The 26,151-nt window shown below is 55.6% G+C and overlaps 1 protein-coding gene across 3 annotated transcripts in view; it reads left to right on the top strand.

Moving 5' to 3' along the window:
* Positions 1-26,151, top strand: part of TUB (TUB bipartite transcription factor) — an 88,977-nt gene that overhangs the window by 55,126 nt on the left and 7,700 nt on the right. The window contains exons 1-9 of one of the 3 annotated variants that reach the window (XM_043903912.1): positions 8,376-8,693; positions 17,733-17,784; positions 18,259-18,415; positions 21,310-21,453; positions 22,587-22,811; positions 23,986-24,107; positions 24,518-24,715; positions 24,993-25,105; positions 26,016-26,133. In XM_043903912.1, the coding sequence (XP_043759847.1) occupies positions 8,656-8,693; positions 17,733-17,784; positions 18,259-18,415; positions 21,310-21,453; positions 22,587-22,811; positions 23,986-24,107; positions 24,518-24,715; positions 24,993-25,105; positions 26,016-26,133 (1,167 nt within the window). In that variant the 5' untranslated portion in view covers positions 8,376-8,655. Of the gene's footprint in view, positions 1-8,375; positions 8,694-17,732; positions 17,785-18,258; positions 18,416-21,309; positions 21,454-22,586; positions 22,812-23,985; positions 24,108-24,517; positions 24,716-24,992; positions 25,106-26,015; positions 26,134-26,151 lie in introns of those variants that run through there. The other 2 variants (XM_043903931.1, XM_043903921.1) reach the window with 2 other exon arrangements.

Below are 26,151 nucleotides of genomic sequence, written 5' to 3'. Positions count from 1 at the left end.
GCACAGTGCTGGCTCCACACCAGGGCTCAATAAGTGGAAGCTCTAATTGCTATGTGTTGTCACATCTCCGTGGTGCTTTGGAACACAGTGATCGCAGGTTCACATTCCTTCTCTGCGTTCAGTCTCACACACCCAATGTAGTAGGCAAGATGCGCATTGTCCCCACATAACAGATGAGGAGACTGAGGTGAGCCCTGCAAGTGGTGCTTGGCTACCCGTGAGTTAGCAGCACAGAGAAGACAAGAATTCAGTTCACGTGTGGTGTGTTTTCATTGCTGTGTGTTTCTTTTATAAAACGCAAGACTTTTATCCTTATTTCAGAGTTGAACAAATTCTAATCACCTTCTTCTGTCTCCTAACAGCCCTGCTGTAAAGAGTTAAAATATCAGAGAAATGTGTAGCGCTGGAAGGTAGCCTTGGAGAACATCCCACCCCCTGAATTTCTGGAGGCACAGAAAGGCAACATACTCACTCAAAGCCACACAGCATATTGACACCAAAGCCAGGACTGGGATTCTGGGTCTGGTGTTCTTTCTTCTATACCTGCTGCCTCTATAGATCTTGGGGACTTTACTCTCCATTTCAGAGATGGGAAAACTGAGCCAGAAATGTAGAACAGCTTCATTCCAATCCCATGGCTTTTTCCTTAGAGGACACTGCTGCTTCAGTGACCTAGTAGCTTTAGAATCTGATTAGAATTTGTTATTTATGAACCATTAGCAGCAAAAGAGAAGGGCCTTGGAGCAAAAAGATGGTATGTTAGGGGTAATAAACTTTGCCAATAGTTTAAATTGCATTTCAGGGTCTGATTCCTCTTGCTAGAGAAATGGGTTAGCAAATTCAGAGTAGGGTTGTTTAAAATGCATCTCACATTTTAAATAACCATGGTTTTCTTAGATGAGGGGGGAAAAAAAACAGGTCAAAACCGCAAACTCATAGGTTTTCTGAAAGGTTACAAAATAAAATGTTCTTTGCTGGAGGATATAAAGGCAGTGGCTCTCTGTTTGACAAAGCAGAGAGCTCTGCTAGATAAATCTTGCATTATGAACAAATGAGAACGTGCTCCCTCTCTTCCTGATCAGCTTAATTCATTGTTGTTTATCTGCAAATTCAGTAACACTGATAAAATAAACCCCTCCTGCAGGCTGAGCAGGGGCCTGGGCCCTCCTCCTCAGAACCTTTTCCTATTTCTAACCTCAGCCCCTGCTCCTTGGATGCCCTGTGTGAAAGTGGGCAGAGACTCTGTGCCTTGGCTCTGGGTCCCCCAGCCACACCCCACCCAGGTCTGGGTCCTCAGAGCAGAAGATGCTCAGCAGATCCTCAAGGCGGAGCTGGTAAACTGAGCCAAGGGCAGGTATTAAGCATCCTTCCCACACTTCCCCACCCCCTCCAAGATAAATCATTTTATACCTGGCTCAAAACTGCAAGGATTTTTAATGCCCACGTGGACTGGAGGGCGGCCACCTGGGTGCCATCTTGGTAACAGATCATACTGCATAGGACGATTAAGGATATTTCAGTTGTACAGCTTTAAGAATATTACTTATTAATTCACTAAACCCGTTGTGTACCAAGTGTTCATTTACTGTCTGTCTCCCCAGCCACACTGGCAGGGTGCTGTCTATGCTATGGAGGGGTCAACAGGAGAGCTAAGGAACCAAAAGCTAGAGTTAAGAGGAAGCCAGCACCTGGAAGGTAGTCCTAGGGTGGCTTTGCTGATGGACTAGGCTGTGTCTTTCTCACCCTGGGCAACTTTTTCTGAGACCATGTGTGCATATTGCCAGTGTGGAGCTTCTTTGTAGGATATTATACTTTCCTACAATATTGTATCTTACCTCATAAACCTGTTCCTCTGTTACATTCCTCCTAAAAGATACTTAGAGATCCATCCTGTGAATGTAGACTCATTGATCTAGCCAAGTCCCAAATGACACACATTTTGTTACCCCACACCCGTCCCCCCCAATTCCTGCCAATTTCCCCCATAGAAATAAAGTTGGGATGACTATCTCTGTACATAAACTTTGGCTCCAGTGCGTGTTTCTCTTGGCTGAATTTCTAGGACAGGAATTAGTGAGTCAAAGGGCTAAGCCTTATCACTAGGTTTTCTCTAAATGATAGCCATTGAGCTGTGGGCTCTAGAACTCTGTGCTGCCTGAGTTTGAACTCTTTCACTTGTTATCTGTGGGCCTTTCAGCAGGTTATGTAACCTCCGGTTTCTTCATCTGCAGAATGGGGATAATAATAGTACCTACCTCATAGTGTTGTTGTGAGGATTAGATGAGAGAAACCATGTGTAGCTGTTGGGTTGAATAGGCATGACTCATGAGATGGAATCATAAAGCCAACTTTATTTTTGTCTCCCATGGTCGCTTTAATTTTATTCTTCGAGGCTGTTTTCCCCCCAAAACCTGAAGGTAAGTCCCATGACTTTTCTGGCCATTTCCAGGTAACCAAAGGTTGTCCAGTCAGTCATTAATATGTTCTATCTATTGTGATTAAAAAAATCTTTGAACTCCAGAGTAACATCAGCTTCTCTGTCCACCCCAGCTTGCTTCAGGCTAGGTCTTGTAGGCGAGGGTTCACTCAGCAGTTCTGACCCTCTCCAGGGTCCAAGATGAAGGTACAAAGTGGGGAGAGAGGAGAGGAAAGTTCTCCCTGACTGATATGATAATTCTGATAAGCTGGTGTCACACTCTCTGGGCTATCTCTCTATGTGGGGTGTTTTAGTGGATTCTTGGCGATCATTCCATCACTGGGGTGTCTCCCCAAGTACAGCTCCTTTGAGGTGGCTGGTGCTTCCGCTCTATGACTCACCCTATGGACCCATTCTCAGGCCTTGGGAAGGTAGCTGGACTCACCCCCTCCCCCAATGTGGCCTCCCTTAACAAGGGGGCCCTCTGGCCTGGGATCTAAGACAATCACACTTGTTCCTTGTGCTGGGGCCCACACTGTATCCATCACCCCACTAACCTGAGAGCACAGGCTGACCCTGGGGCAGCAGCACCCTCTCAGCCATCAGGGCAGGTGTGACTCAGATGCCCCAGCACTGTGGCCCCATACTGGGCTTCCCTAGTGGCTCAGATGGTCAAGAATTTGCCTGCAACACAGGAGACCCAGGTTCAATTCCTGGGTTGGGGAGATTCCCTGAAGGAGGAACACCCACTCCAGTGTTCTTGCCTGGAGAATCCCATGGTCAGAGGAGCCTGGTGGACTACAGTCCATGGGATTGCAAAGAGTTGGACACTAAGCTCTCATAGGGGTTTCCATCAAGCTCTACCCTTCAGGTTGGAGATGAAGGACATAGTACTCTCCACCCTTGCTACTTAGGGCTCACTGGACCCTGGGGGCTCTCCCTAAAATTCCTGTTGAACCTCCCAACAGCCATTTTTTTTTCAGCCTGTTTTATTTTATATATATCAGAGATGTGCCAGCTAATGATACAGCCTCTTTTCCATGTCACATTTGGTGGCGTCCCACCTCACCCTGGAATGTGATATCTATTACCTCAGAGCCTCAACTACATAGTTCCATTTCATCACCCTTTTGCTTTTATGAAACACACAGAGGGTGCCCAGCATAGAGATAGTCTATAAACACATAGAGGGTGCCCACAAATGATAGTCATGTCCGACAGTCTTATAAGCACTCATTTACACTGACTTCCTCACCATTACATTTGGTTTTCTTCCTATTACTTTGTTTTATACTTTCTGAGTTTTGTGTTTCCTTTAGACTATAATCATTTTTTTCTTTTTTTGGCCGCACTGTGCAGCATGTGGGATCCTAGTTCCCCAATCAGTAACGGAACCTGCATTCTTTGTCTTGGCAGCACAGAGGCTCAACCACTAGACCACCAGGGAAGTCCCTAGACTGTGATCATTTCTGTTGTTCTGAATATTTTTTTTTTTGTTATTCTCTTCTGCAGTGATTTGGAAAATAGACATATTGCTTTTAATTCTATGAGTGGTTACTCTACATTTTTTTCACAGACATCAGTAAGCCCGTTTCTCTCACTTTAATCATGCGTAATGGAGCAGTGGTCTCTGTATATTCTGCAGTTTGAATGGGAATTTCAGAGGGCTTCTCTGGCTGCCCACACATGTGCTGCCGTCTTGCCATGATGTCTGCCCCACGGCTTTGCAAAGCACTGGTCGCTGGTGTAGGGCCTCTTGTCTCTGCCCTGGACTTCCCCATCCACCATCTAGCAGGTTTCAGTACCTCTGGGCTTCCCTCTCTTTATCCTCCATCTTGTTCCCAATTCTCTCTTTCTAAAAGGTACACGTGGGCAGGTTGTTGTCATTGTTGTTCAGCTGCACCCCAGTCATGTCCAACTCTCTGCAACACTGTGGACTGCAGCACGCCAGGCTTCCCTGTCCCTCACCACCTCCCAAAGTTTGCCCAAGTTCATGTCCATTGCATTGGTGATACCATCCAGCCATCTCATCCTCTGACACCCCCTTCTCTTCCTGTCTTCAATCTTTCCCAGCATCAGGGACTTTTCCAATGAGTCTGCTGTTTGCATCAGGTGGCCAAAATACCAGAGCTTCAGCATTAGTCCTTCCAGTGAGTATTCAGGGTTGATTTCCCTTAAGATTGACTGGTTTGATCTCCTTGCTGTCCATGGGACTCTCAGGAGTCTTCTCTAGCAGCACAGTTGGAAGGCATCGATTCTTTGGTGCTCTGCCTTCTGTGGTCCAGCTCACAACTGTATATGACCACTGGGAAGACCATAGCCTTTGACTGCATGGACCTCTGTTGGCAGAGTGATGTCTCTGCTTTTCAACACACTGTCTAGATTTGTCATCACTTTCTTGCAGAGAAGCAGTCGTCTTCTGATTTCATGGCTACAGTCACCGTCCACAGTGATTGGATTACCCTTGGCTTAAAACCCATTAGTGGTTCCCCATTGGCTATAGGATAAAATCCAAGCCCACCAGTCAGGTGCTCTGAGGACCATGTGATCTGGTCCTACCTTAACTTTTAGGCCATTTTGCCACACCAAACCACTCACCTACACGCTACCACATTAGGTGATTTGCACTTAGATTTTCACATGCGTTGGTCACAGATTCTCATATCCCTGCCTTTGCTCATGTCATCCTCTCTGTCTAGAATGCCCTTTGGTAAAAGAGCCCAGAACCATGCCAAGCCAGTCATAGACTCTCAGGAATTGTTAAACGTCACCCATTCCTTCCTCATCTGTCTATCAAAACCCTCCTGGGGACTTCCATTCCTGACAAAAACAAAAACTTGCCTCATCCATCAAGGCCCAATTCAACTGTCATCCTTTCTTATTCTCAGGGAAGGCTTATCCTAACCTGACGTCCCTCCCTTCAGAATCATTGGCTGCTCCCAGCACTTTGTACACCTGGGCTGTGGTAGCGGCACATTGGTGCTTTTTGTCTCTCCTGCCAGACTGAAAGCTTCCTGAGAGCAGGGTTGAGCCTGACACCTGCTGAATTGCTGCGAGGACCCTTGAGCCCAGTTGGGTCGAGTTGATGTTTGGTCGATTGCACTGTCTTCCTCAGAATACAAGGTTTCTGTGCCAAGCTATGAGGCTGGGAGGACACCTTGGGACTTGGTGCCCAATCTGGATCAGTGTTCATTTATTCTTCATATCCTTTTGCTTCCAAAATTGACGCAAGGTGGCCCACACTCAGACTGTTAAATTAGGAACAGAAAATTTATGATTCCACATGGAAGTAGCAAGGTGCCAGCATGCTCACCTTCTTCCTTAAGTGAATGAGCCTTACTGAGGGGAACTTGCGCTGGGGTCCAGGTGGGTGGCAGCTGGTGAAGGTCTGCTGCAGGTTGTTTCTGTCCCCGGGTATTCTTTCTCTCCCTTGACAAACCATGACCATGTTTGAAAATGCCTAACATGCCATGAGGAGAATTTAAATTCACAGCAAATACCTCATCTTTGAGGAATGGGACAGGTGGTGAGGGAGGCGTGTGGGTTGCTCTGTTTCAGTAGAGGTACCCTTGTTCCTGGGCTAAATTTAAAAAGCTTAGGTACTTCTTCAAGGGTCACCGTACAGCACAGCTGTATTTTAACCACAGCTTAGCACAATATTCTTCTCATGCCTTTCTGGAGTGGTTTTTTAGTAGAAGCCAAGGGCATACGCTTAAAATGTCAACCAGGGACGTCATCTGAGCAGCAAAACCCATCACCAGTTCTGAATTGAGTGTGAAACTCACACACCCCTGTAGAACTCACAGAAGTACATGCTTAGATCCTCCTCATGCATACACATAAGCATCTCAACTAAGAAATGTTCTTGTGCAGGCTCATTCTGATTGCAGGGACACCTTACACACACATGTGCACACACACACTCATGCATACATGGCACACAGCCCCTCTGGCTCCCCCACATCCCATGGGTGCACACAGCCTTCACAGAAAGAGACATGGAGAACTGTCTTATTTCTGCACCTCACTCTGCCTCCCTTAGGACAGAACTTAAAAGTGTCTATTTAATAGATTCAATTACTCCAGGCTCCTGAGACCTTCCAACTTGATTCTGATTGCTTTAAGGTGTCAGATAATTTGGGAAAAAAGGAGGAAAGTAGCCTCAAGTCTTGAAGAGGCAGTCTTCTCAGCTCATCTCTGAAGTGGTTGGTAGCTGCTGATGGTCTGGAGGGTGGTACTCACCTCTTGCAGTGTTCTGTCCACAGGTCCTGACAGACAGAGGCCTGGGGTAGTGATTTGCTGTGCTGCCTTGGTCTCCAGGGCAGGGACCAGCCCCTTTCTGCAGCCCTTCTTAGGAACCTTAGGAGTGAAAGCACAGGCCCAGGCCAAGGGTCCCAGCAGACAAGGAAACCGCCCTACCTTCTGCCCCCTGCACCCTACTCTGGGGTGAATTTTTTTTTTTTTTTTGTCTGCTCCCTGTTCTCATTGACAGTGATAGCTCTTGGAGGTTGATAAATAATCAGAGGTCACAGCCTTTGGCTAGCGTTGATGCTGCACTAGACAGAGATGGATCTGACTGCCCTGTGCGCCAGAAGCCTGAAGAGGGAGGCGGCGTGCATATGTCTGTGTGTGTGTGTGTGTGTGTGTGTGTGTGTGTGTGTGCGCGCGCGCGCGCACTGCAAGAACTGTGATAGGCAGGAGGAAGCTAAGGACAAGGGCTGTGGGCACTGGTGTGTGGATCCTGGCTTCACCACTGGCCAGGTGTGTGACTTCGGGCAAGATCTGTCTTCTTGATGCCTGTTTCTTCTGCTATAAAATGGGTATAAGAGCACCTACCACTGTGTGGTTGTGAGAATTACACGAATTCTATAGCTGGCACCTGATGCTAAGCAAACGCGCCCCCCCCCCCCGCCCCCCACCCCTCCCCTCCGCCAAGATCCTGGTTACTGTTTTTATAGTGGGGGGAGTCCTGGGTTGGGGGCTCCTGGTTGTGGACCCATGGGCGGCAGGAGGGGCCCTCCTATATGGGAGGACAGCGGGCTGCCCTCCCACGCTCTCGCCATTAGCCAGGCAGTCACGGACACGCCCCTGGCCTGGCTGGGGGATGGCTGTGCGGAATCCAGGATGCACGTGAGGACACCCACCTGCAGTGTGGAGACCCCCTCCGCGATCCCCGGGTCTCCCCCAGCTTCAGCCAGCCCTGCTGTGGATTGGCTGCCTTTCACCTCAACACGCTTTGAACTCGGTGCTCGTCACAGCCAGGACCACTTCAGTGCTCAGAGACTGTAAGGTTATCTTTGTTGAGAGGTTTTGCCTCCGTTTAAGTGTAGTCCTTAGGGCTTTGAAAGACAGAGATGCTGGGTCCTTTTCAGCTCCATCTCTGGCAGCTTTCTGTCTTTGGACATCTTAGCCTTCCCGAGGCTTTATTCTTTGGGAAACAGCAGCAACTACTTGCCTCTCAAGGCTGCTGTGGAGATTAAGTAATATAAAAATTAAGGGCTAAGGATGCACTAGACCATGCTCGGGACCTGAAGGTCCCCTTGGACCTCTTTCCGTCTTTGGGGGCATCATTCCTTTCCTACACAACTGGATCCCACCCCCTACTTCTCCTCTCCCTCACCCCATTTAAGCAAGGGTTTCCCATCCCTTAGCGGAGATAGTTCAGGTAGGTAGGTAGGTGTTCCAATTATCCCCGTTTCACAGAAGGAGAAACTGAGGCTTGGAGGTCGGGGACCCGACCAGTGGTAGCGCCTCTATTCACCCAATGTGGACGCAGGCGCTCTCACTTGCGCGGAGCCAGGGGACCCGCGCTTTCTGCGAGGGGCCGGGGGCGTTTGGGACGCCGGAGCCGGTCTGGGGGTGGGGTCTCCGCCGGGGGCGGGGCGGAGCGAGGGGGGAGGGAGTGGGCCGCCGCTGCCACGCCGAGGCCCGGCCCCCGGCGCCGGCCCCAGCCCCTCAGGCGGCGGGGGGCGGTGCGGGCGACTTCTCCCGCCTCCACGCGCGCGCACGCCCGTGGCGGCCCCGCGCACTCAGCCGCTTCGCCCATCGCGCCGCGCAAGCAGTCGTTCTCCGAACCCGCGGCCGGGGCCCTGGCGTGTAGCGCGGGCCTCGGCGGGGCCCAGCGCCCCGGCCCGGGAGGATGCGGCCCTGGGCGGCCCGGGAGCTGAGCAGGGCCCCCGCGCCGGCCCTCAAGGGCCCCGGCCTTCCGAGCCGCAGCTGCCGCCCCGCCCCCGAGAGACATGACTTCCAAGCCGCATTCCGACTGGATTCCCTACAGGTACGCGGGCGCCGGCCCCCATCTTCACTTCCCCCACGGGGCGCGGGTCTAGCTCACCACCCTTCAATGCTGAAGGCTCGGGGCAGGGTCGAGGGTGCTGGGTCGGGATGCCCACCACTCCGAACTCCGGGAGCAGGGCTGGTTGCGAATGCAGGGCTGGGGCGCAGGACAGCTGTACCCTCCCCAACTGGCCCTACCCTAGGGGCGGGGGTTGGAGGAGCTGGGCCTTCCTACCCCAACTTTGGGCGCCCCAGTGAACCCGCCTGCTCTGCCCTCCCCACTTATAGGCCGGGGTTGCTGGAAGAGGCCAGTGCTCTGGGCCTGTATGGGCCTTGTTGGGGCGGGCAGCGCCATGTGGTTGCCTGGGGAGGGAGTTGACCGTGCTGAGCCCTCTCCTAGGCCCAGCATACTGGTCACACACCAGTATAGCCGCGTGCACACACATACATCTGCAGACATGCACCCATAGGACGTCCACTGGACCAAAGAGGCTCCTGCTGGTCGGTTCACACACTCAAAGAGCGTGAATTCCTGGAGACAGTCATTCTGAACCTAAAGTACAGGCTGCTTCTATATTCATGCACCATGTATTGCTGCGCGCGTGTGCACACACACACACTCACTGATTCTCAGGCTTTCACAGGTGCACTCCTGCCTATCTGTACACACACACATCCTGTATTTGGGGGAATACCTGCCTCCCACTACCCAGACACAAGTACCACTGGTATCTATCAAAGACACAGAAATCCACTTAATCCACTAACTGGTTTAAACACTTGGATACAAACCAACTCAGTACATGAGAACTGCCTTCACATGCACAAGAGAACGAACCTAGGAACCCGGGCACACACAGGGAAGCATGGCCTGCCTGTGTTCCCCGATGCTGTGGTCTGTCCCAGGGACAGTTGAGTGTTCACGCCTGTGTGAAGGTTGGTAGGGTGGGAGGGGGGAATCTCTGGGGCTTGCACAGGTGCAGGCCTTTCCCCATCCACTCTACTCCATTCTCTCCATTACCACTGGAAAAGAGCTCATCGCCATGGCAGCGCCAGATCCTTGGTCACCCATTGGCTCCTTGGTTGCCATGGGCTACGGGTCTATCTCCAGGCCTCCCCTGAGAGGCATGTGTGTAAAAGGGGTGCTGGACTTCTAAGGTCCACTATGTTCTTGCCAGCCTAGGTGCACATGCTTGTGGCTGGCAGGCACAGACTCCAGACCTGCCTGTAACACAGCCTGCTCTTAGAGACCTGATTCCAGTCACTGATAGAAAATAATTCTGACAGGGCTCTTCGATGAGTCTGTCCAGACAGCATCCAAAATGGAAATCAGCTGAAACTGCCTGAGGCTTGTTAAAAGCAGATCCTGCTACAAACAAGCACCCGTCACTGGCCTGAGACTTCACAGTTTTCTCTTTGAGAATTGTTGTGGTCTCTAATCTCAGCTTCTTTGGGGGCTTCAGGGCTTCCCAAGTTAGAATTTGTGGGTGTCCCTCCCACCAATACACACACATCAACCCAGGATTTCCTGTGGACATATGCAGTCACACTGCAGTCTCATATAGACCAGGAGACAGTCCCATCAGGGGACTGGGGCTCTGTACTCAGAAGGGTTGTCACTCCACACAGGGCATCTTGGCTGGGGGTACAAGTATTTTCTGGAGCATCCTGGCCTTCTTGACACCTGTATGCTGAGGACTTTCTAGAAGACACTGCAACCCACAGAGTATCATTAACCTCTTCTAACCACCCAGCAGAGATGCCTGGGCAGTACCTGTGAGATAGAGGCCGTGAGTGCTGTGAAAGTACCTGCCCAGGTGCTGATGGCAGGGTGTTGGCCACAGACTGATTTACGAGGAAGGGAGAAAAGGGGAAGCGCATGGAGCTGGGATGTGATGGTGTGTTTAGGATCCGCAGGCTGGGGACCAGGCCAGATCATGGTTCAGGGGAGCCTCTCCCAGGAGCCAAGAACCACAGCAGCTTGTGAAGGGAGCGCTCAGGCCTTAGAGAAAGTCATCCTCATCCTGGGGAGGTGAGCCTGCCTCTGGGGGAGAGGGCACTAGGGAGGTGGGGCTATCTCCCGGAGATGCTTAGTCTTCCCACGAGTCCCAGGCACTGGCATCCTGCAGAGAGGGATTTGGCACTTGCCCCAGCCCAGGCCCAACCACCCCATCCCCTCATTCCTTTCCTGAGCCCACACACTCCATCTGGAGCACAGAATCCTGCCACCCTGAAGCCCAGCCCCGAGGAACATCTTGGCCCCCTTGTGGCCCCGCCGTCCCATCGCTCTGCCACCCTGCTTTCTTGTTCTGTGGCAGGGAGGGTAGGTGTCTAGCTGGGGTTGGGCTGGAGTTAGAAGTTGTCGGTCTCTCCCGCCTTGCTGGGGTCTTTCTGAGCCTTTGTGAGCCTAGGAAAGCACTGGACTTGGGTGTAGACTTCCAGAATGAGGAGATATGGCTCAGAGGAGCAGATGCAAATTGCCTTTTGCACTAACAGGGCTGCTGATCACAGCCACAGCCACATGCCTGCCTGATCACAGAGGAAACTGGGGCAGAAGGTGGTGAGGTGATGCACTTTGGAGATGAGGAGGAGGGGCGAGTGTGCACGTGCTTTGGTGTGAGGTTTCCCTTGTGTCACAGCATGTCGGAACTGGAAGGTATCATCTGGCTTGGGGACCAGAGGTGGGTCGATATCTTGTTAGCTCTCCTGGTGGGGGTTCTGCTGCCTCAGTGGTGGTTTGCACCTGCATCGCCCGGACCTGGCTCGTTTTCTTTGAAGCTGTGACAGCTGGTGATAATCTTCTTAAGGGTAATTGTGACTCAATTTGTAATGATCATGGATTAACCTCACATTCTGACTTAGAAGGGAGTCATTTAGTTTATAAAGTGTAACAACTGTTATAACTTTTTGGTTGTTTTACCCCCATATTATTACTACTACTGACTTCTATCTGCCATTCTTCCTTCACCTGTGTTCTTGAGTGTTTACTGTCCCTGGTTCATGATTTTACGTCTTATGGGCTGAAGGAGGAGCAGTGAGAGTCAGGAAAGCCTGCTGCCCGCAGGTGTATTGGAGGAAGGGAGTGATGACCAGCCCTGTCCTCTGTGCTCTATCTGTGCCATCCTGTGGCCGCCGCCTGGCGTCTCCTTCACCGGCCGTGAACTCCTGGAGAGAGGGGAGTGCACCTGAAGAGCAACCATGTGCCTGGCATGACCCTGCATGGACACAGTGCCCACCGCTTTGAATCAAAGTGGCATTCCCAAGTAGACTGTAGGACTTCCTGGCTTTCCTGGCCTCACACCTGGCTTCTCAGCACCCCTGAGGACTGCAGTACTCTCCCCTCACAGTGGGGCTTCCTGAGTGCTACTGGCTAAGCACAGTTCTAGGTCAGAGAAGAATTTCAGGCAAGAAGGGCCCTCACAGACTGCCCAGTCTTCTGTGGGAACGCTCCCCTCAGCATGCCTGCCAGCAGCCTCACTTCCGATGGACGAGACCGTTAGAAAACTCTCCCTTAGGGTGAGCCTACTCCTGTCTCTGGGTTTCCCCTCCTCTTGTTCTGTGTGTTAGTCGCTCAGTCATGTCCAGCTCTTTGCAACCCCATGAACTGTAGCTCCTCGGGCTCCTCTTGTCCATGCAGGCAAGAATACTGGCGTGGTTAGCCATTCCCGTCTCCAGGGGATCTTCCTGACCCAGGGATCGAACGCAGGTCTCCTGCATTGCATTACTCTGTGAGCCACCAAGGAAGCCCTTCCCCTCCTTTTGGCCCTCATTAAGATCCTCCTGCTACTGCACTTCTCACTGCTTCCTGGAGAGAGGAATGACTGCTCATTAGGCGAGGCTCCTGACTCGCTCAGTTCTGCCTCAGGTGCCCGGACTCTGGCCCGCTGCTTTGCCTCTGGCCGCAGGAGGGAAGGGCAGACCCTCTGCCCGTAGTTCCACAGGCAGTTTCTCTCCTCTCCCACCCCTAGTGTCTTTGGGAAGTCTTCCTGCCGCTGCCCGGGGTGGAGGGAGCAGGAGCACAAAGCTGACAAATGATTCAGGGGGCAGGGAGCCTGTGGATGCGCTCAGATTGGTCTCTGCCCTCCTCCACCTCCTGGAGCCGCAGGCAGGGTCCTGGCTGTGGCCTGTCCAGATGTCCAGCATCGAGCAGAGTGAGGCTGTTATTTCCTCACAGTGGACCTCTGCCCTCCAGCCCTTACCACCCCCAGGGGATGGCTTTGATACTGACCGCTCCCCTCAAGGCCTCTGTGAGCAAAACTGCAGTCTTTCATCAGGCTGATGTCAAGCCCTGTCTTCTGCATTCTGCCTGTGTGGGAAGACGGGGTGTTTGGGGACCCACCTGTAAGATTGGACCACTTCCTGTTAGGCTTCTAGGGTCTTCTGAATGCACACTCTCTTAGTGAACAGTATTTCTTCTACTTTGTTTCACCTGTAAGTCTGCTCAGAGGCCTGCCTTGTGTCAGGTCATCGAAAAACCTGCTAACCAAGAGAAGCATGATGCTCTTAATAGAAGCTTCCTTTGATGATGACATGACCGATTATCCAAAACCTTTATCCATCTGACTGACCTAGCACACCACTTACGTGGCTTCGTCCTACCCACATGGTGGTGTCACTGGTCCCTGCAGCTGCATGCAGAGGCCTGGCTGTACTGTCCTCCCGTCTTGTCTGACAGGCCCGAGGACATGTGCCCTGACTTACCAGCATACTTGGCCTTGCTCCTAATGGTCACATCCTGTCTAGATATTCAGTTGACCCCTTCCACAGTCTTGCCTGGGGCCACCCTGTTCTGCACACTATATTTTCCCGCATCTGAACAGAAGACTGTGCTTGCATGCTTCCAGCCTTAGAGCAACTTCTCAGTTTCTTTTTTGTTCTTTAGAGATCACAAGCTCTGACTCCTGGTCTCTACTTGCATGGCAGAGCATTAGAATCACATGTGTCGCTGGCTTTGAAAAAGAAAAGTGTGAGGTGGGGGATTGATTCTGGGGCAACTTCCCCAGCAGGTCTGAACTATCAAGTCAGGGCTGAGTGCCCCCAGCAGTTGGGACTCACCTGGTAAGTTTGGGAGCCGGTGGCTGGCATGGAGAAGCCTCATCCTGGGAGGGTGAGCTCTTGTGAGCAGTGTGGCCCTCTCGCTTCTGGGGTTGCCTCCACCGTGTTGCCCACAATGTCCCAAGCAGCCACTGGGCAACAGAAGCCACAGGTCTGGACGTGCTGGGGAGTGGGGAGGTTCCAGCATTGGGCACAGAGTTCACAGCCAAGCAGGTGGTCTTTCCTCCCCAGACAACACACTTGCCTGACTGCCAGAGTCCAGCAGGGGCAGGCCCCGCTGTGACCGAGCGGGAGGAAAGGGAGCAGGGGGCAGGGAGTGGGCACAGAGACTGAGTCTGCTCCGAGGTTGACCTGGCCTCTGGTCGGCTCTGTGGATTAGCTGGAGAATGGAGGTGGGGTCTAACGAGAGGGGGGACCTGGGTTCCTAGCGATGTTAGCCAAGTCTGGCTTTTCCAGCCCCTGGAAGAAGTGTCCCTGACCCTTGCTGTCATGCACGGTTCGCTCTCAGATATCTGTCCGGCAGCTTTGAAGAAGCCGGGGGATGTGGAGGGGCCGTCTCCTGGGAGGTGAGGGGGTCACTTGATTGGCCTTGGGCAGAGCAGATGGATGGATGGACACTGCAGACCAGGTTTCTCTGGCCTTCACGAGCCAGGGGCCAGTGCTTCCCCCGGCCTCTCTGGTGACCATCGTGAAGGAGCCGCCGGGGTCAGCTGGAAGACCCATCCATCAGTGCCCTGTCTCCTGTCCGAGTCTCCTGGCGGGGCTGCAGCTGGCAGCCTGGGCTTGGCAGTGATTCCATGATTGGAGCCCGAGTCATTAAAAGGCCATTACTGTCTCCTTTCATGGTTATCGTTTAGTGCTGTCTAGAATAGAGGCAGGAGGAGGCAGGCCGGGGAGTGAGGAAGGAAGATGCCTGGGAGAGGTTCTGTTGGGAGGCAGGGCTGTCTGGGGGAGGTGCGGGGGGAAGGACTGGCTGGGCTGCTGTCGGGGTGAGAGAGGAGCTCTGGTTCTGCCCTCCCTGGAGACGGCCATCATTGTTGTCATTGTTTAGCTGTGTGCAGGGGATTCTTTGTTATTCACCAGCGACAGATGCTGTGCGCTCCGGATACATTGTTGTCAGGCAGAAACACCACCCGCTGCCAGCTGGCTGGTGCCAGGTGATTGTGGTCCACCCTTTGCCTTTGTGGCTCTCAGGGAAGCACCCTGCTGCCCCGCACGGGCGGCTCTCAGAGCCTCCTTGTTTAGCTGGATTTATTGTCGACCCTCCTGGATGGGTCTTGCTCAGCCAGGCGTGTTCTTGCTCACCAGACACATGTTGCTTCTCCCCAGTTGCCGCCCCCTGCCCTGCATCCCCCACTCCCCTGCATCCTTCACTCACACAGCGCGCCTGGTGGGGAGGTGGAGGGGGGTGGCTCTCCAGGCACTTCTGGGGTATCTGAGTTTCTGGAATTTCTTCAGAAGCCTCACCCTTGCGTTCATCCGTCTTTCTCTGAAGGCCGGTGATTAAGTCCTTTCTACCTGATATCGTACTTGGTGCAGCTCTTTGTCATTCTCCCCCTTTGGGGGATGGAGGTGGGGACAGAGGAAGAGGAAGTGATGGAACAGAGTGGAACGTCCATGGCAGTGGAGCAGATGTCCTCCCCACGTGGATGAGGTTGTTGGGGGCGGGGGGACACTGAGCAAGGAGGCCACGGTGGCAGGAACCACCGTTTGTCAGTTGAGCCCGCAGTTTGGAGGTGGCATTGCCGATGTGAGCTTACCTCTCAGCGGGATGTTGCCCTTTCATGTTAGGTGTCAGCTCCTTGCATGGTGTCAGCACCATGGAAATCGTCAACTGTGTCCTGCTCAGCCAAGCCCAGGGCCAGGGATGACCTAGATGACTGGCTCGCGTCATCCCAGTGAGCCAGGAAACAGCCTCTCCTGCTGGCAGGAAGGGGAGGCAGCACGGCCTTGCAGAGGTGGCAGACATGCCTGAGATGCAGACTGCCCCACGCGTGCCAAGGCGCAGAGCGTGGCGAGCGGGGCACAGCTGGCATTCAGGCCCCGCTGCCCCTCTCGGCCAGGCGCACAGAGCCAGGCTGGGCACCGTGGCCACGAGGACAGTGGTGTTGACACCCTGACCCTTTGAGGCTGTGTGCTCTCGTCAGGCCATTGGCTGGAGGCAGAGAGACAGGAGGAGAGTTAGAGCCTCTGGACCTGGCCGGCCTCCCAGGCATCCTGCTCACCTTCTGCCCCGCCTGTCCCGTGTGCGGCCTCCTGTGACGGGACCCTCGCTGTCCCAGCCCCTGGGATTTTTCAGAGCTATTCCCTGTCCTCTGGGCCTGGCATTGCCCTTGGGGAGGCCCATGTGCAGCTGCGTGCTCTTAGGCAGGTGGGCTCTTTTAGGTGGACTGAGGCCTTGACTAGAAGCATGTCTGAGTAGTGTGTTCTCCTGTGCCCTGGCCACTGAGGGTTTGGTGAATGAGGCTGTTTTGTGCAGGGCCCCAGATCACAATCGGGCTCTTCTTGTGTGTAGAACAGTCCATGGGCATCGGGCAAGTCCTTCCCAGATGTCAAGTAGGTAGGACAGCTGCTAGGTCAAAATAGGCAGTCTTCACAGGTCGTGGCCAGGGAGGTGGTGAAGCCAGAGGGCTGGGTGGTGGGCCATCGGCCATCCGTGGACTCCCTGCCACCCCCTGGCCAGGCCCCCTGTAGCACAAACAGTGTGCTGAGCTGAAAGGACATTTCAGGTCAATGATTGCTCCAGCTGGGAAGGGCTGCTGCTGTCAGGAGGAGGTGGATCGCCTCACCTTGCCTTCAGGGTGATGTGACCTCCTTACATGCGACTGTGTTCAGCTACATTCAGGACACCCACCTCTGACACGGTGTCTGCATGCATGCATATCCAGGTATGTGCTTACACATGTTGACATGGGTCCACACATTTGGACATCTTCCAGTGTGCACACACACATGAGATCCTCCTACCGCCTCACACACAAACCCGGCACACTTGGACATACCTGTGGAGGCACCCACATAAGGTCTGGTTCAGGGCAGGCTCCAGAATAAGGGGGCCAGGGCAGCCTGGGGGTTCCCAGAGCTCATATCCTCAGGCTCCAGCCCCACACCATGCATCTGGCCTGACCTTGGCTTTATAGGCTTGGGTCTAGGTCTCATACTTGTGTCTTAGTCTAAAAAGAAAACTTAAGTGGTTGGCGCTCCCTCTTTATGCCCTGCCTTACTTGAAGGCAGGGCCTGTCTATGTGAGATGAGGCTGCCGGTCCCACGACCTTATTAGTTAGGGATTCAAGGATTTGAGGCCCTGCAGCTGCTTGCACCATGTAGGTGGCCAGGGAAGGACCCAGCAGCTGGTTGCTGGGCTGTGCCTCGATGAGCTGTGTCCACCCTGCAGACATCTGCACCCAGCCCTCACTGTGCCCCAAGGGACTGGTTGATGTTTCCATTTCACTCTCCAAAATGAGGGGTTCTCTTTACGTGGGGCGGGGGGCTGGGCAGTGTCAGCATATCCACTTTACCACCTGGAGAGCCAGGAGTTGGCCTTGAATGGATGGCGAGAGTCTGCCCCAGAAGACCCAGCTTCCACCAGAAGGATGGAAAGATGGAGGCGTGGAGCCGGAGGGGCAGGCCCTTGGGTCTGAAGCCCCGCCTTGGGCCCGGCTTGTGACTGATGCCGCTGGATCTCAGTCAGGCCAGGCCCTAATGGGCCCAATGGGAAAGTTTCCTCCTCAGTTTACCTGGGCAGGGTAGACTGGGAAGTCCTTGGGCAGCAGGGATCCCAACAGGAGGTAAGTCCCTGAAGTGGCAGAAAGACGGCTCGTGTCTTTATGTCTCTAGGCGGTTCCCAGAATATAGCTTGACCCTTCTTCCCCGTCTCATGCCCAGCAGCCATGACGGGAGGGGCTTAAAGAACCCAGACGTGCCGGGAGAGGGCTCTGGGTGGTCCTCGTGGGCCGGCCCTGAGTGCCCCTCTCTCCCCCTGCAGTGTCTTAGATGATGAGGGCAGCAACCTGCGGCAGCAGAAGCTTGACCGGCAGGTGAGTGAGGCTGGAGCCGGGTGGGAGGGCGGTCAGCGCGCGCCATCCAGGCCGGAGTCTGGACGGGGTCTCCAAGGGCAGGGGTTGGGGGAGCCGTCCTCCTTCCTGGGTGATCCTGTGTGGTGGAGAGAGGGGGCCCTCCCAGGAGAGAAGTGGTGAGCTCTCTCCTTCACCAGCTTGGCATTAGCACCACCCTGGCATCTAGGGCTCCTGTCGGGAGGCAGCTCAGGTCATTGTGCTGTGACCCTGTCAGGCAGCTACCTGGACTGACACTTGCCTGCTCCCCTTGGACCCCAAGTCCTGGGGCACAAGGATGCGAGGTCAGAGTGGGCTATGGACCCCACTGTGACCTCTGGAACCACACGGAGCCAGAAGGGCCTCCCTACCAAGTCCCCATCTGGGCACCTTCCCTTGGGGAGGCGGTCAGCCCGCTCAGGGCCCGCCAACCCCTGTGTGTGTCCACTGCCTCTGTAGCGGGCCCTGCTGGAGCAGAAGCAGAAAAAGAAGCGCCAGGAGCCCCTGATGGTGCAGGCCAATGCCGACGGGCGGCCCCGGAGCCGGCGGGCCCGGCAGTCGGAGGAGCAGGCCCCCCTGGTGGAGTCCTACCTCAGCGGCAGCACCAGCTACCAAGGTACACCCCACCCCGGGGCTGCTCACGGGGCCCTTGGGGACTTCCTGCTGACCTGGACAGGCGAGGGCCCGTCCTGTGAGGGGTGCCCAGGTGGGCGGAGGGCTGGGACAGGCGGAGGGAGGCTGGGATCTGGAGCCTGGGGTAAAGCTTTGTGGGCCTGGGACTTCAAAAGCCCAGGTTTCTGATCTGAGACATTTCCCTGAAAGCAGGAGGCAGCTCCCAGGAGCAGAACAGTCTGCTCCTCGCCAGCTTTTGTCTCTCGAGAGGACTCTATCTCACATGCTGCCCACCCATGCCTCTTGTCACAGATAGACAGACACCTGTCGCCTCCCCTCCCTGGGTTCCCCAAACCCTCATTGTGCCCAACTTCTGGCCTGTGGGTCCCTGCACGGACCCGTGGTGACCAGCAGCCTCCAGCTCCTAGCTGTGTACACACTGGTTCTCAGCGGAGTCCCCTGGGAAGGGAATTCTCTGTGGCTCTTCCTGGGGGCGGGGACACCTCGATTTCACCCCAGTGCTCAGGACCCTCCTTCCTGCTGAGGACCCCAGGCTGGGCAGCGGGTGGGCCTCTCTGAGCCTGAAAGGACTGAGACTCAGTCCCCACTGCCCCCTGCTGGTGGCCAGTGATCACGGCAGCGCCTCCATTGAAAAGTGACTTTAAGAAGGTTGCAGGCCTCTGGCTTTGCAGTTGGAAGGAAGCGACGTGCTCCCCTCCTTCTCAGCTTCCTCAGGATGTGTGGCCTCCAGGCACTTCAGATGACTTGTAGTTGCCTTGCCTTGAGGCTCCTTCACAGTAATGCCCCCGTGTATGCTTCAGTTCAGCACCTGGGCCGCAGCTGATGTGTCTGCTCCACCTGAGAGGCCCTTTAGAGAAGGGGACAGTCTGGGAGGCAGCCCCAGCTGCTCCGCCTGGCACTGGCCCCCGGCTCCAGCCTTACCTGGCAGCCTTCCCCTCACTCTTTGTCCATGGGTGCTGCCGCAGTGTCTTGCAGAGAAGGCCCCCGACATTCTGGGTTTGGTGGAGTTCAGTCTGTATCTACTGGAGCCCGGCATCACTGCCCCAGCTCTGCCAAGCCTGGCACCTGGCCATCTGAGGCTGCCCGTGGCAGGGGAGCCTGCTCTGGGGACTTCAGGCCCTGCCAGTTTGTGCCAGAGCCAACATCTTGAGGCGTTGAGAGGAGAGTCTGGCAGGTCACATCTGTGCAGTTACTTTGGCAGGGGTTTCTTGAGCACCGACTGTGTGCTGGGCCGGGCCAGGCCTGCAGAAAGACGGCAGCAGCTCTGGGGTGCATGGCCAAAGTCAGAGACAGAGCTTCTGGTCGTGCGGGTCACCTGCTCACTTGTCACTATGAGCGAGTCACTTACCCTCTCTAGGTCTGTTTCCTTCCCTGTAAAGTGAGGAAAGTTCTGTCTCAGGGCTTTGAAGGTTGGAGCAGCTATGGTTTGTTGCAAGGTCCAGCCAGCAGAATGCTGTCCCCTGCCCAGCCTCCGGACCAGGCAGGCTGAGGGCAGCTTCTCTGGCCCAGGCTTCCCCAGCTCCAGGAGGCTGCTCACCCTGCTGGCCTGTGTGGGATTCGGGTTTCCAGGAGCCACGCCCCCTGCAGCCTCGCTGCCTCTGCCCTGCCCTCTGCTGGCTGTTGGTGTTAAATACACAGGGCTCATTCCCAGAGAAAGATGTCAGAAAGTGCAAGTGTTACTTGCACTTTTAGTTGCCCAGTCCTGTCTGACTCTTTGCGACCCCATAGACTGTAGCCCGCTAGGCTCCTCTGTCCATGGGATTCTCCAAGCAAGAATACTGGAGTGGGTTGCCATTCCCTTTTTCTAGAGGACCTTCTCGACCCAGGGATTGAACCCAGGTCGCCTGCATTACAGGCAGATTCTTTACCATCTGAGCAACTAGGGAACTCCAGAAGATGAGATAAATCAGAGCCAGTATTTTATCCCAGTGGAGTTTTTGACCCACTGGCTGTGTTCATTCATGTTAATATTTATTGAGAGCCTGTTTGGATTAGAGGCTGGGGGTCCAGAGTGAGCACAAACTGATGCAGTCTCTGTTCTCTCATGGCCCTTAAGATCTAGGAGGGGAGAGAGGATGAAACAGACTGTCATAGGTGTGGGTTGCGGAAGGAAGCCAAGCTCGGCGAGTGGATGGCAGAGTAGTGGCCAGAGCAGGGTTTCCCCGAGGAGGAGCTGGACCTCGCAGGATGATGGATGTTAGTGGGAGTGGGGGCTGTGTTGCGAGGGCAGTCCAGGCAGTGAGACAGCGAGAGCAGGCCCATGGCAGGCAGGAGGGAATCCGGGGCCTGCCTGGGACCTGGGATACCCAGGAGGTGACAAGGACACAGTTAGGCAAGGGGAAGGCCGGGCTTGCAGGAGGACGTTGGTCATCATCTTAAGACCAGTGAGAAACCACTCAAGGGCCTTGACAGATTGGGCTTCTGATGCCTGGAGAGGGTGGAGATATCCAGCGGTGGCCCTTCTGAGACCTTCCACTTGGCAGGCAGCTCTTGGGATCCATTTATTCTCCTGCTTCAAGGGCTTGTCCCAGGAGAACAGTGTAGTCCCTGGGGTGCTCGCCCTCACTCTGGTCTCTTCTGGACATTGCAGCCTTTTCTGTCTTCACCCACCATCGTTGGTGACCCCCGTTCTCGCAGACACACTCCCTCCGCCTCCCCGACTGCTCTCCTTCTGGGGTGGTCACGGTGCAGACCAGGCTGTTGACTTTATCACCCTGTTGGGTTGGGGGGTGCCACCTCCTTCCAGCCTGGCCTGCCCTGCGCACCTCTGCCTGGAGGGATGATGGTACAAAGGCCCTGGTGGGGGAGCTGGGTGTGTTGTGCTGGAGCTCTGGTCTCACCTTGCATGCATTTCTTTCTCTCTCTCTCTCCGGCTAGTTCAAGAGGCCGACTCGCTTGCCAGTGTGCCCCTGGGAGCTGCTCACCCCACAGCACCAGCCTCAGCCAAGAGAACCAAGGCGGCCGCTGCGGCAGGGGTCCAGGGCGGGGCCTCTAGGAAGGAGAAGAAGGGGAAGCACAAAGGTTGGCTTGCTGTCACTGCCCTTTCTTCGGGATGCCCGGCCCCCACCATGGGGCTGGCAGGAGTCTTGTCCTCCAGACTTGGGGGTGAGGGGCTGGGTGAGAGGCCTCGGGGAGAGCCCCGACTGGCACTCAGGAACCCCCAGCTGGCTCACAGGCCTCCTCCCACTCACATGGGACCGGGCTGGCCCGTGGGCATGGGCAGGACTCTCCTGCTGCCCCAGGACGTGAAGTCCAGCTCAGCTGTGGCCCAGGAAGCCACTCCCCGTCCGCCCGAGCACCCTTCACCCTGATCAGGACACTCCCTGGGGGCCTCAGTGTCTCCCGGGCGGCCTGTCTCCCCCTTGGGCAGTGCTCGGTGGTCTTGTGGGCTTCCTCACTTCTCCAGTCCCATTTCCACCCTCTTGGCCCACAGACCAGTCTGTTCCCTCTGTTCCTGCCTCTCCAGAAAAGATCCCTGGAGACCAAGGCCAGTTACAGTGGCCCTGCCCTGAGTCCTGTCTCTGCTGGCCACCCTATCTCCTCAACTCTTGTTCCTGGGAGTGGCTTCCAGGCTTCCGCGTCATGGTCGGACAGTGGTGTGTTGGGTCTGTGGAGCTGACCGTGGCATTTTAGGCCAAGCCCAGATGTGGGCCAGGCCTCGTTTCTGGTCCCGAAGCTGTGGCAACTTGGGCAGGAAGGTTGATGGGGGAGGTGGGAGCCCCTCCATTTGGGAAGGCGAATGTATGCCGACCTGTCTTTTTCCAGGGGCCCTGTGTGTTTCACTGATGTGTGTGAGTCTGTGTGCGTGTGTGAGGGAGAGAGAAGGCTGGCACTGGCGGTACAGAGCTGGCCATGTCCGAGCTGAGTGGTGGCCTCGCTGTCGGACCCAGCCTCGTTCTCCCTCCTGTCCTGCTCACCGTGTAGTTGGAGCTGGCTGCCGGCTGCCTAGGGACAAGAGGCATTTCAGTCCCCACCTCGGCCACAGATGTGGGGGAACAGCAGAAGAAATGGAGCCCGTGCCCCTTCCTAGCTCACCCACTGTTAAGAGGCTGAGAGCAGTCATTCATTTTTTTAAAAAATCGGTTTTGCAAATAAAGTTTTCAGAGGTGCGCCTGTTCTTCCCTCACCCTCTTCCTGGACACCTGGGGATCCAGGCTGCCCCGCCCCCTCCGCACCCCTGGATGGGACTCAGGAGTGTCCATGGCCTGCAGGCTCCGGCGGGTCAGCAGCATCGGCTGAAGACAAGTCTGAGGCCCGAGGCCCTGTGCAGATCCTGACTGTGGGCCAGTCCGACCAGGCCCGGGACGTGGGGGAGACGGCCGCAGGTGGCGGCGCACAGCCCGGCGGGCAGGACATCCGTGCCACGATGCAGAGGAAGGGTGAGCCCCGTGGGGGTCCAGAGACACCCCCCAAAGCTCAGCCCCAGGTTCTCAGATGCACCTTTCTCAGGGAGCATGGCCGTCCTGTGTCTGTTTCAGCCCCTCCCAGGCCCTGGCAGGGGGCACACTTGGAGACCAGTGAGCAACTTGGGCAGGGACCCCTGAGAAGGCTGCATTGAGGGAGAGAAGTGTGGCTAAAGGAACCCAGACAGCCCACAGCCCAGCCCTGGGTCCCCATCCCCGTCTCCTGCCTGCAAGGAGGCCCAGGTTTGGGGACAGGTTTCCTTTCCCTTTGGTCCATTTGAGAAAGTTATTTCTTACGAAATGTCCCCACTGAGCTAGAGGGAGCAGGGCCAGGAGGCCGAGAGGCAAGGCAGACCCTCCCAGGAGACCTGCCGCCCAGAGAGTGAGCTCTGCCCTAGGGAGGTGGCGGAGGGACAGCCCGCAGTGCACACGTCCTGAGACGTCGCACAAGGGACAGCCTCCTGGAGGAAGGCTGCTGAGGCTGGGGTGAAGATGTGAAGGCATATAGACGTGGCAGGTTTTGGAGAGGATGGTAGCTCAGTTGATAAAGAATCCACCTGCAATACAGGAGACCCTGGTTCGTTTCCTGGGTCAGAAAGATCTCCTGGAGGAGGGACTGGCTACTCACTCCAGTATTCTTACCTGGAGAATCCCCACGGACAGGGGAGCCTTGGGGTCACAAAGAATTGGACACGACTGAGCGACTTTCACTTTCTTGGGAGAGACTTGGTGCGCCCCGAGCATCAGGCTGAGTGAGGAGTTGGGACTTTTCTCGAGATTTTATAGACTTGGCCAGCCAAGGCCTCCAGTAGACTTGAGGCCAGAGACGGAGGCTCCCAGGCAGGGCCAGCTCAGTTCAGGCCTTGCTACCCAGGAGACAGGGCACCCTGGCTGCCAGACAGTGAGGGTCTGACAGCTGAGGCTGGGAGGGGGGCTGCACCCGGGGACAGTGACCAGCCCCAGCTCACGTATGCACTGGAGAATGTCCTAATGTGCATCTGAATGTGTGCGTGGGAGTGTGTGGATGCGTGTGTGTACGTGCCACTCTGTGTGTGTGGTGTGTATGGGTGATTTGGAGCCAGTGAACGGGTGACTGTCTGGGTGTGCCTGTGTGACCGCTTGTTCCCTCCCACTCCTCTGCCTGGCCCAGGCATCTCCAGCAGCATGAGCTTCGAAGAGGAAGAGGAGGATGAGGACGAGAACAGCTCTAGCTCCTCCCAGCTCAACAGCAACACCCGCCCCAGCTCTGCCACAAGCAGGAAGTCCACCAGGGTGAGTGAGGAGCTCTGCTCAGTAGGAAGGCCGACGGCAGTCTCGCCCGGGTGGGAGGGGAACAAAGTGAAGTGATGCAGAGTTGGCGTGCCTGTCAAGAGCTGCTTCCCCCGGGGCTCTTCTGTCCTCCCAGTCTTCAGTCATTCTGGAGGGCAAGGGAGCTGGTTGGACAGCATGGCTTCTGAGAGCCTGCCTGTTCCCTCCATCCCCACCCTGGGGTGCTGAGCTGAAGGAAGGGCTAGGAAGCCAGCTGCTGGCCCAGGGCCAGGATCTCTGTGCCCACATCACAGGGTGCAAGCCCTGTCTCCCTCCACCACCACCACACGGGGGCAGCTTTGGATTCCAGACCACCAACTTCAGCAGCTCGGGGTCCCTGCCTGGAGCTCAGGCTCCTCCTCTCTCCTGGGTAGGAGGCAGCCTCGGCCCCCAGCCCCACAGCCCCCGAGCCATCAGTGGATGTTGAGGTCCAGGATCTCGAAGAGTTTGCCCTGAGGCCGGCCCCCCAGGGGATCACCATCAAGTGCCGCATCACACGGGACAAGAAGGGCATGGACCGGGGCATGTACCCCACCTACTTCCTGCACCTGGACCGCGAGGATGGGAAGAAGGTGAGGTTGGCTTGAATGCACAGTTTGACCCTGTGGGCTTAAGGTCCTGGGGGCTGGAGTGGGACTGGAAGCCTCAGCTCGAACACTGACCTGCCAGTTCCCCCAAAGAGACAGAAGCCTGTGTGCCCTATCGGTGCATACGTGTGCACACGTGTATGTTCAAGAGCTGAAGCGAGGGGGATCACTTGTGTGAGTGAGGGTGTGTGAGTGGTCCTGGGATTGCATGTGGACTAGAGGCTGGGCCTGGAACATGCTTGACTTTGCTCCACTCCCCAAGGTGTTCCTCCTGGCGGGAAGGAAGAGAAAGAAGAGTAAAACTTCCAATTACCTCATCTCCGTGGACCCTACTGACCTGTCTAGAGGAGGGGACAGCTACATCGGAAAACTGCGGTACCAGCATGCCCTCAGGAGGCCAGCAGGGGTGGGGCAGGCAGGGGCAGGCTCTGTAGAGGGCAGCTCCTGCCCCTGAAGGTCAAGCGTCAGATCCTCTCCCAGGGTCCTCTCTGTCCATCAGATCAACCGCAGGCTCAGATCTGTGCTAGCCTGGAGCCAGATTGGAAGATAAGCCTCACTCATCCTACCCTAAGCTACTCCCAGGCAGAGGGAGTACAGGCCCCCTAGGCGGACAAATCAAACCCCAGGATGTCAGGGATGATGTAGGCCACCCTGGAAGAGCCGCCTTGGTCTCATGGTCAGTGCCAAGGGGCAGGAATGGGCCCTTGAGGGAAGAGGAAGCAACCTTGGGTTGGGGCCAAGGCTCTGAGCTAGGCCTCAGGTGAGGGAGGGTGTGCTGAGAAGTGTGGCAGATTCAGGAGCATAAGTCAAGCTTAGAGCTGGAGTTGGGGCTGGACCATAACTCCCAGGCTGAACGGGACAGAGCGGATCATCTCCACCCTCCATGGGGTGCCGAGTCCCCTCTGCAGTCTTGCCAGGTGCCCCTCTGGTAGCTCACCTACCACGAGGGGAGCCACTCCAGTTCCTCCAGGGAGAGTTTCTGTAGCACTCCAATTTACCTGAACTCAGCTGAGATGCCCTTTGATTAAACTTGGAGCAAGTCGAGGCCCTCTGTCCACGAAGCGCCTTCTGAGATGATTCTGTGAACAGTGTACCCCCAGGTCCGCTCCTGGCCCAGCCCAGAATGCTTTGTAGGCACCATGTAAGACAGCCTCTGAGCTGCTCTCTGCCCACAAAGGTCATGGAGGTCCCTTCCAGTCTTTCCTCCGTAGGACAGCCTCTGAGCTAACTCCCTGCCCAGGGACAGAGGGTGCACGACCCTACACTGATTGTGTCTGTCCTTCAGGTCCAACCTCATGGGCACCAAGTTCACCGTTTATGATAATGGAGTCAACCCTCAGAAAGCATCAGCCTCTACTTTGGAAAGTGGAACCTTGCGTCAGGAGCTGGCTGCTGTCTGCTACGTGAGTCGTGGGCCCTGG

This window comes from Cervus elaphus, chromosome 1 (assembly GCF_910594005.1).
Source record: "Cervus elaphus chromosome 1, mCerEla1.1, whole genome shotgun sequence".
In the NCBI taxonomy this organism is placed as follows: Eukaryota; Metazoa; Chordata; class Mammalia; order Artiodactyla; family Cervidae; genus Cervus; species Cervus elaphus.
The sequence above is the reverse complement of the archived record's forward strand: the minus strand, read 5'-3'. Positions and strand labels throughout refer to the sequence as shown.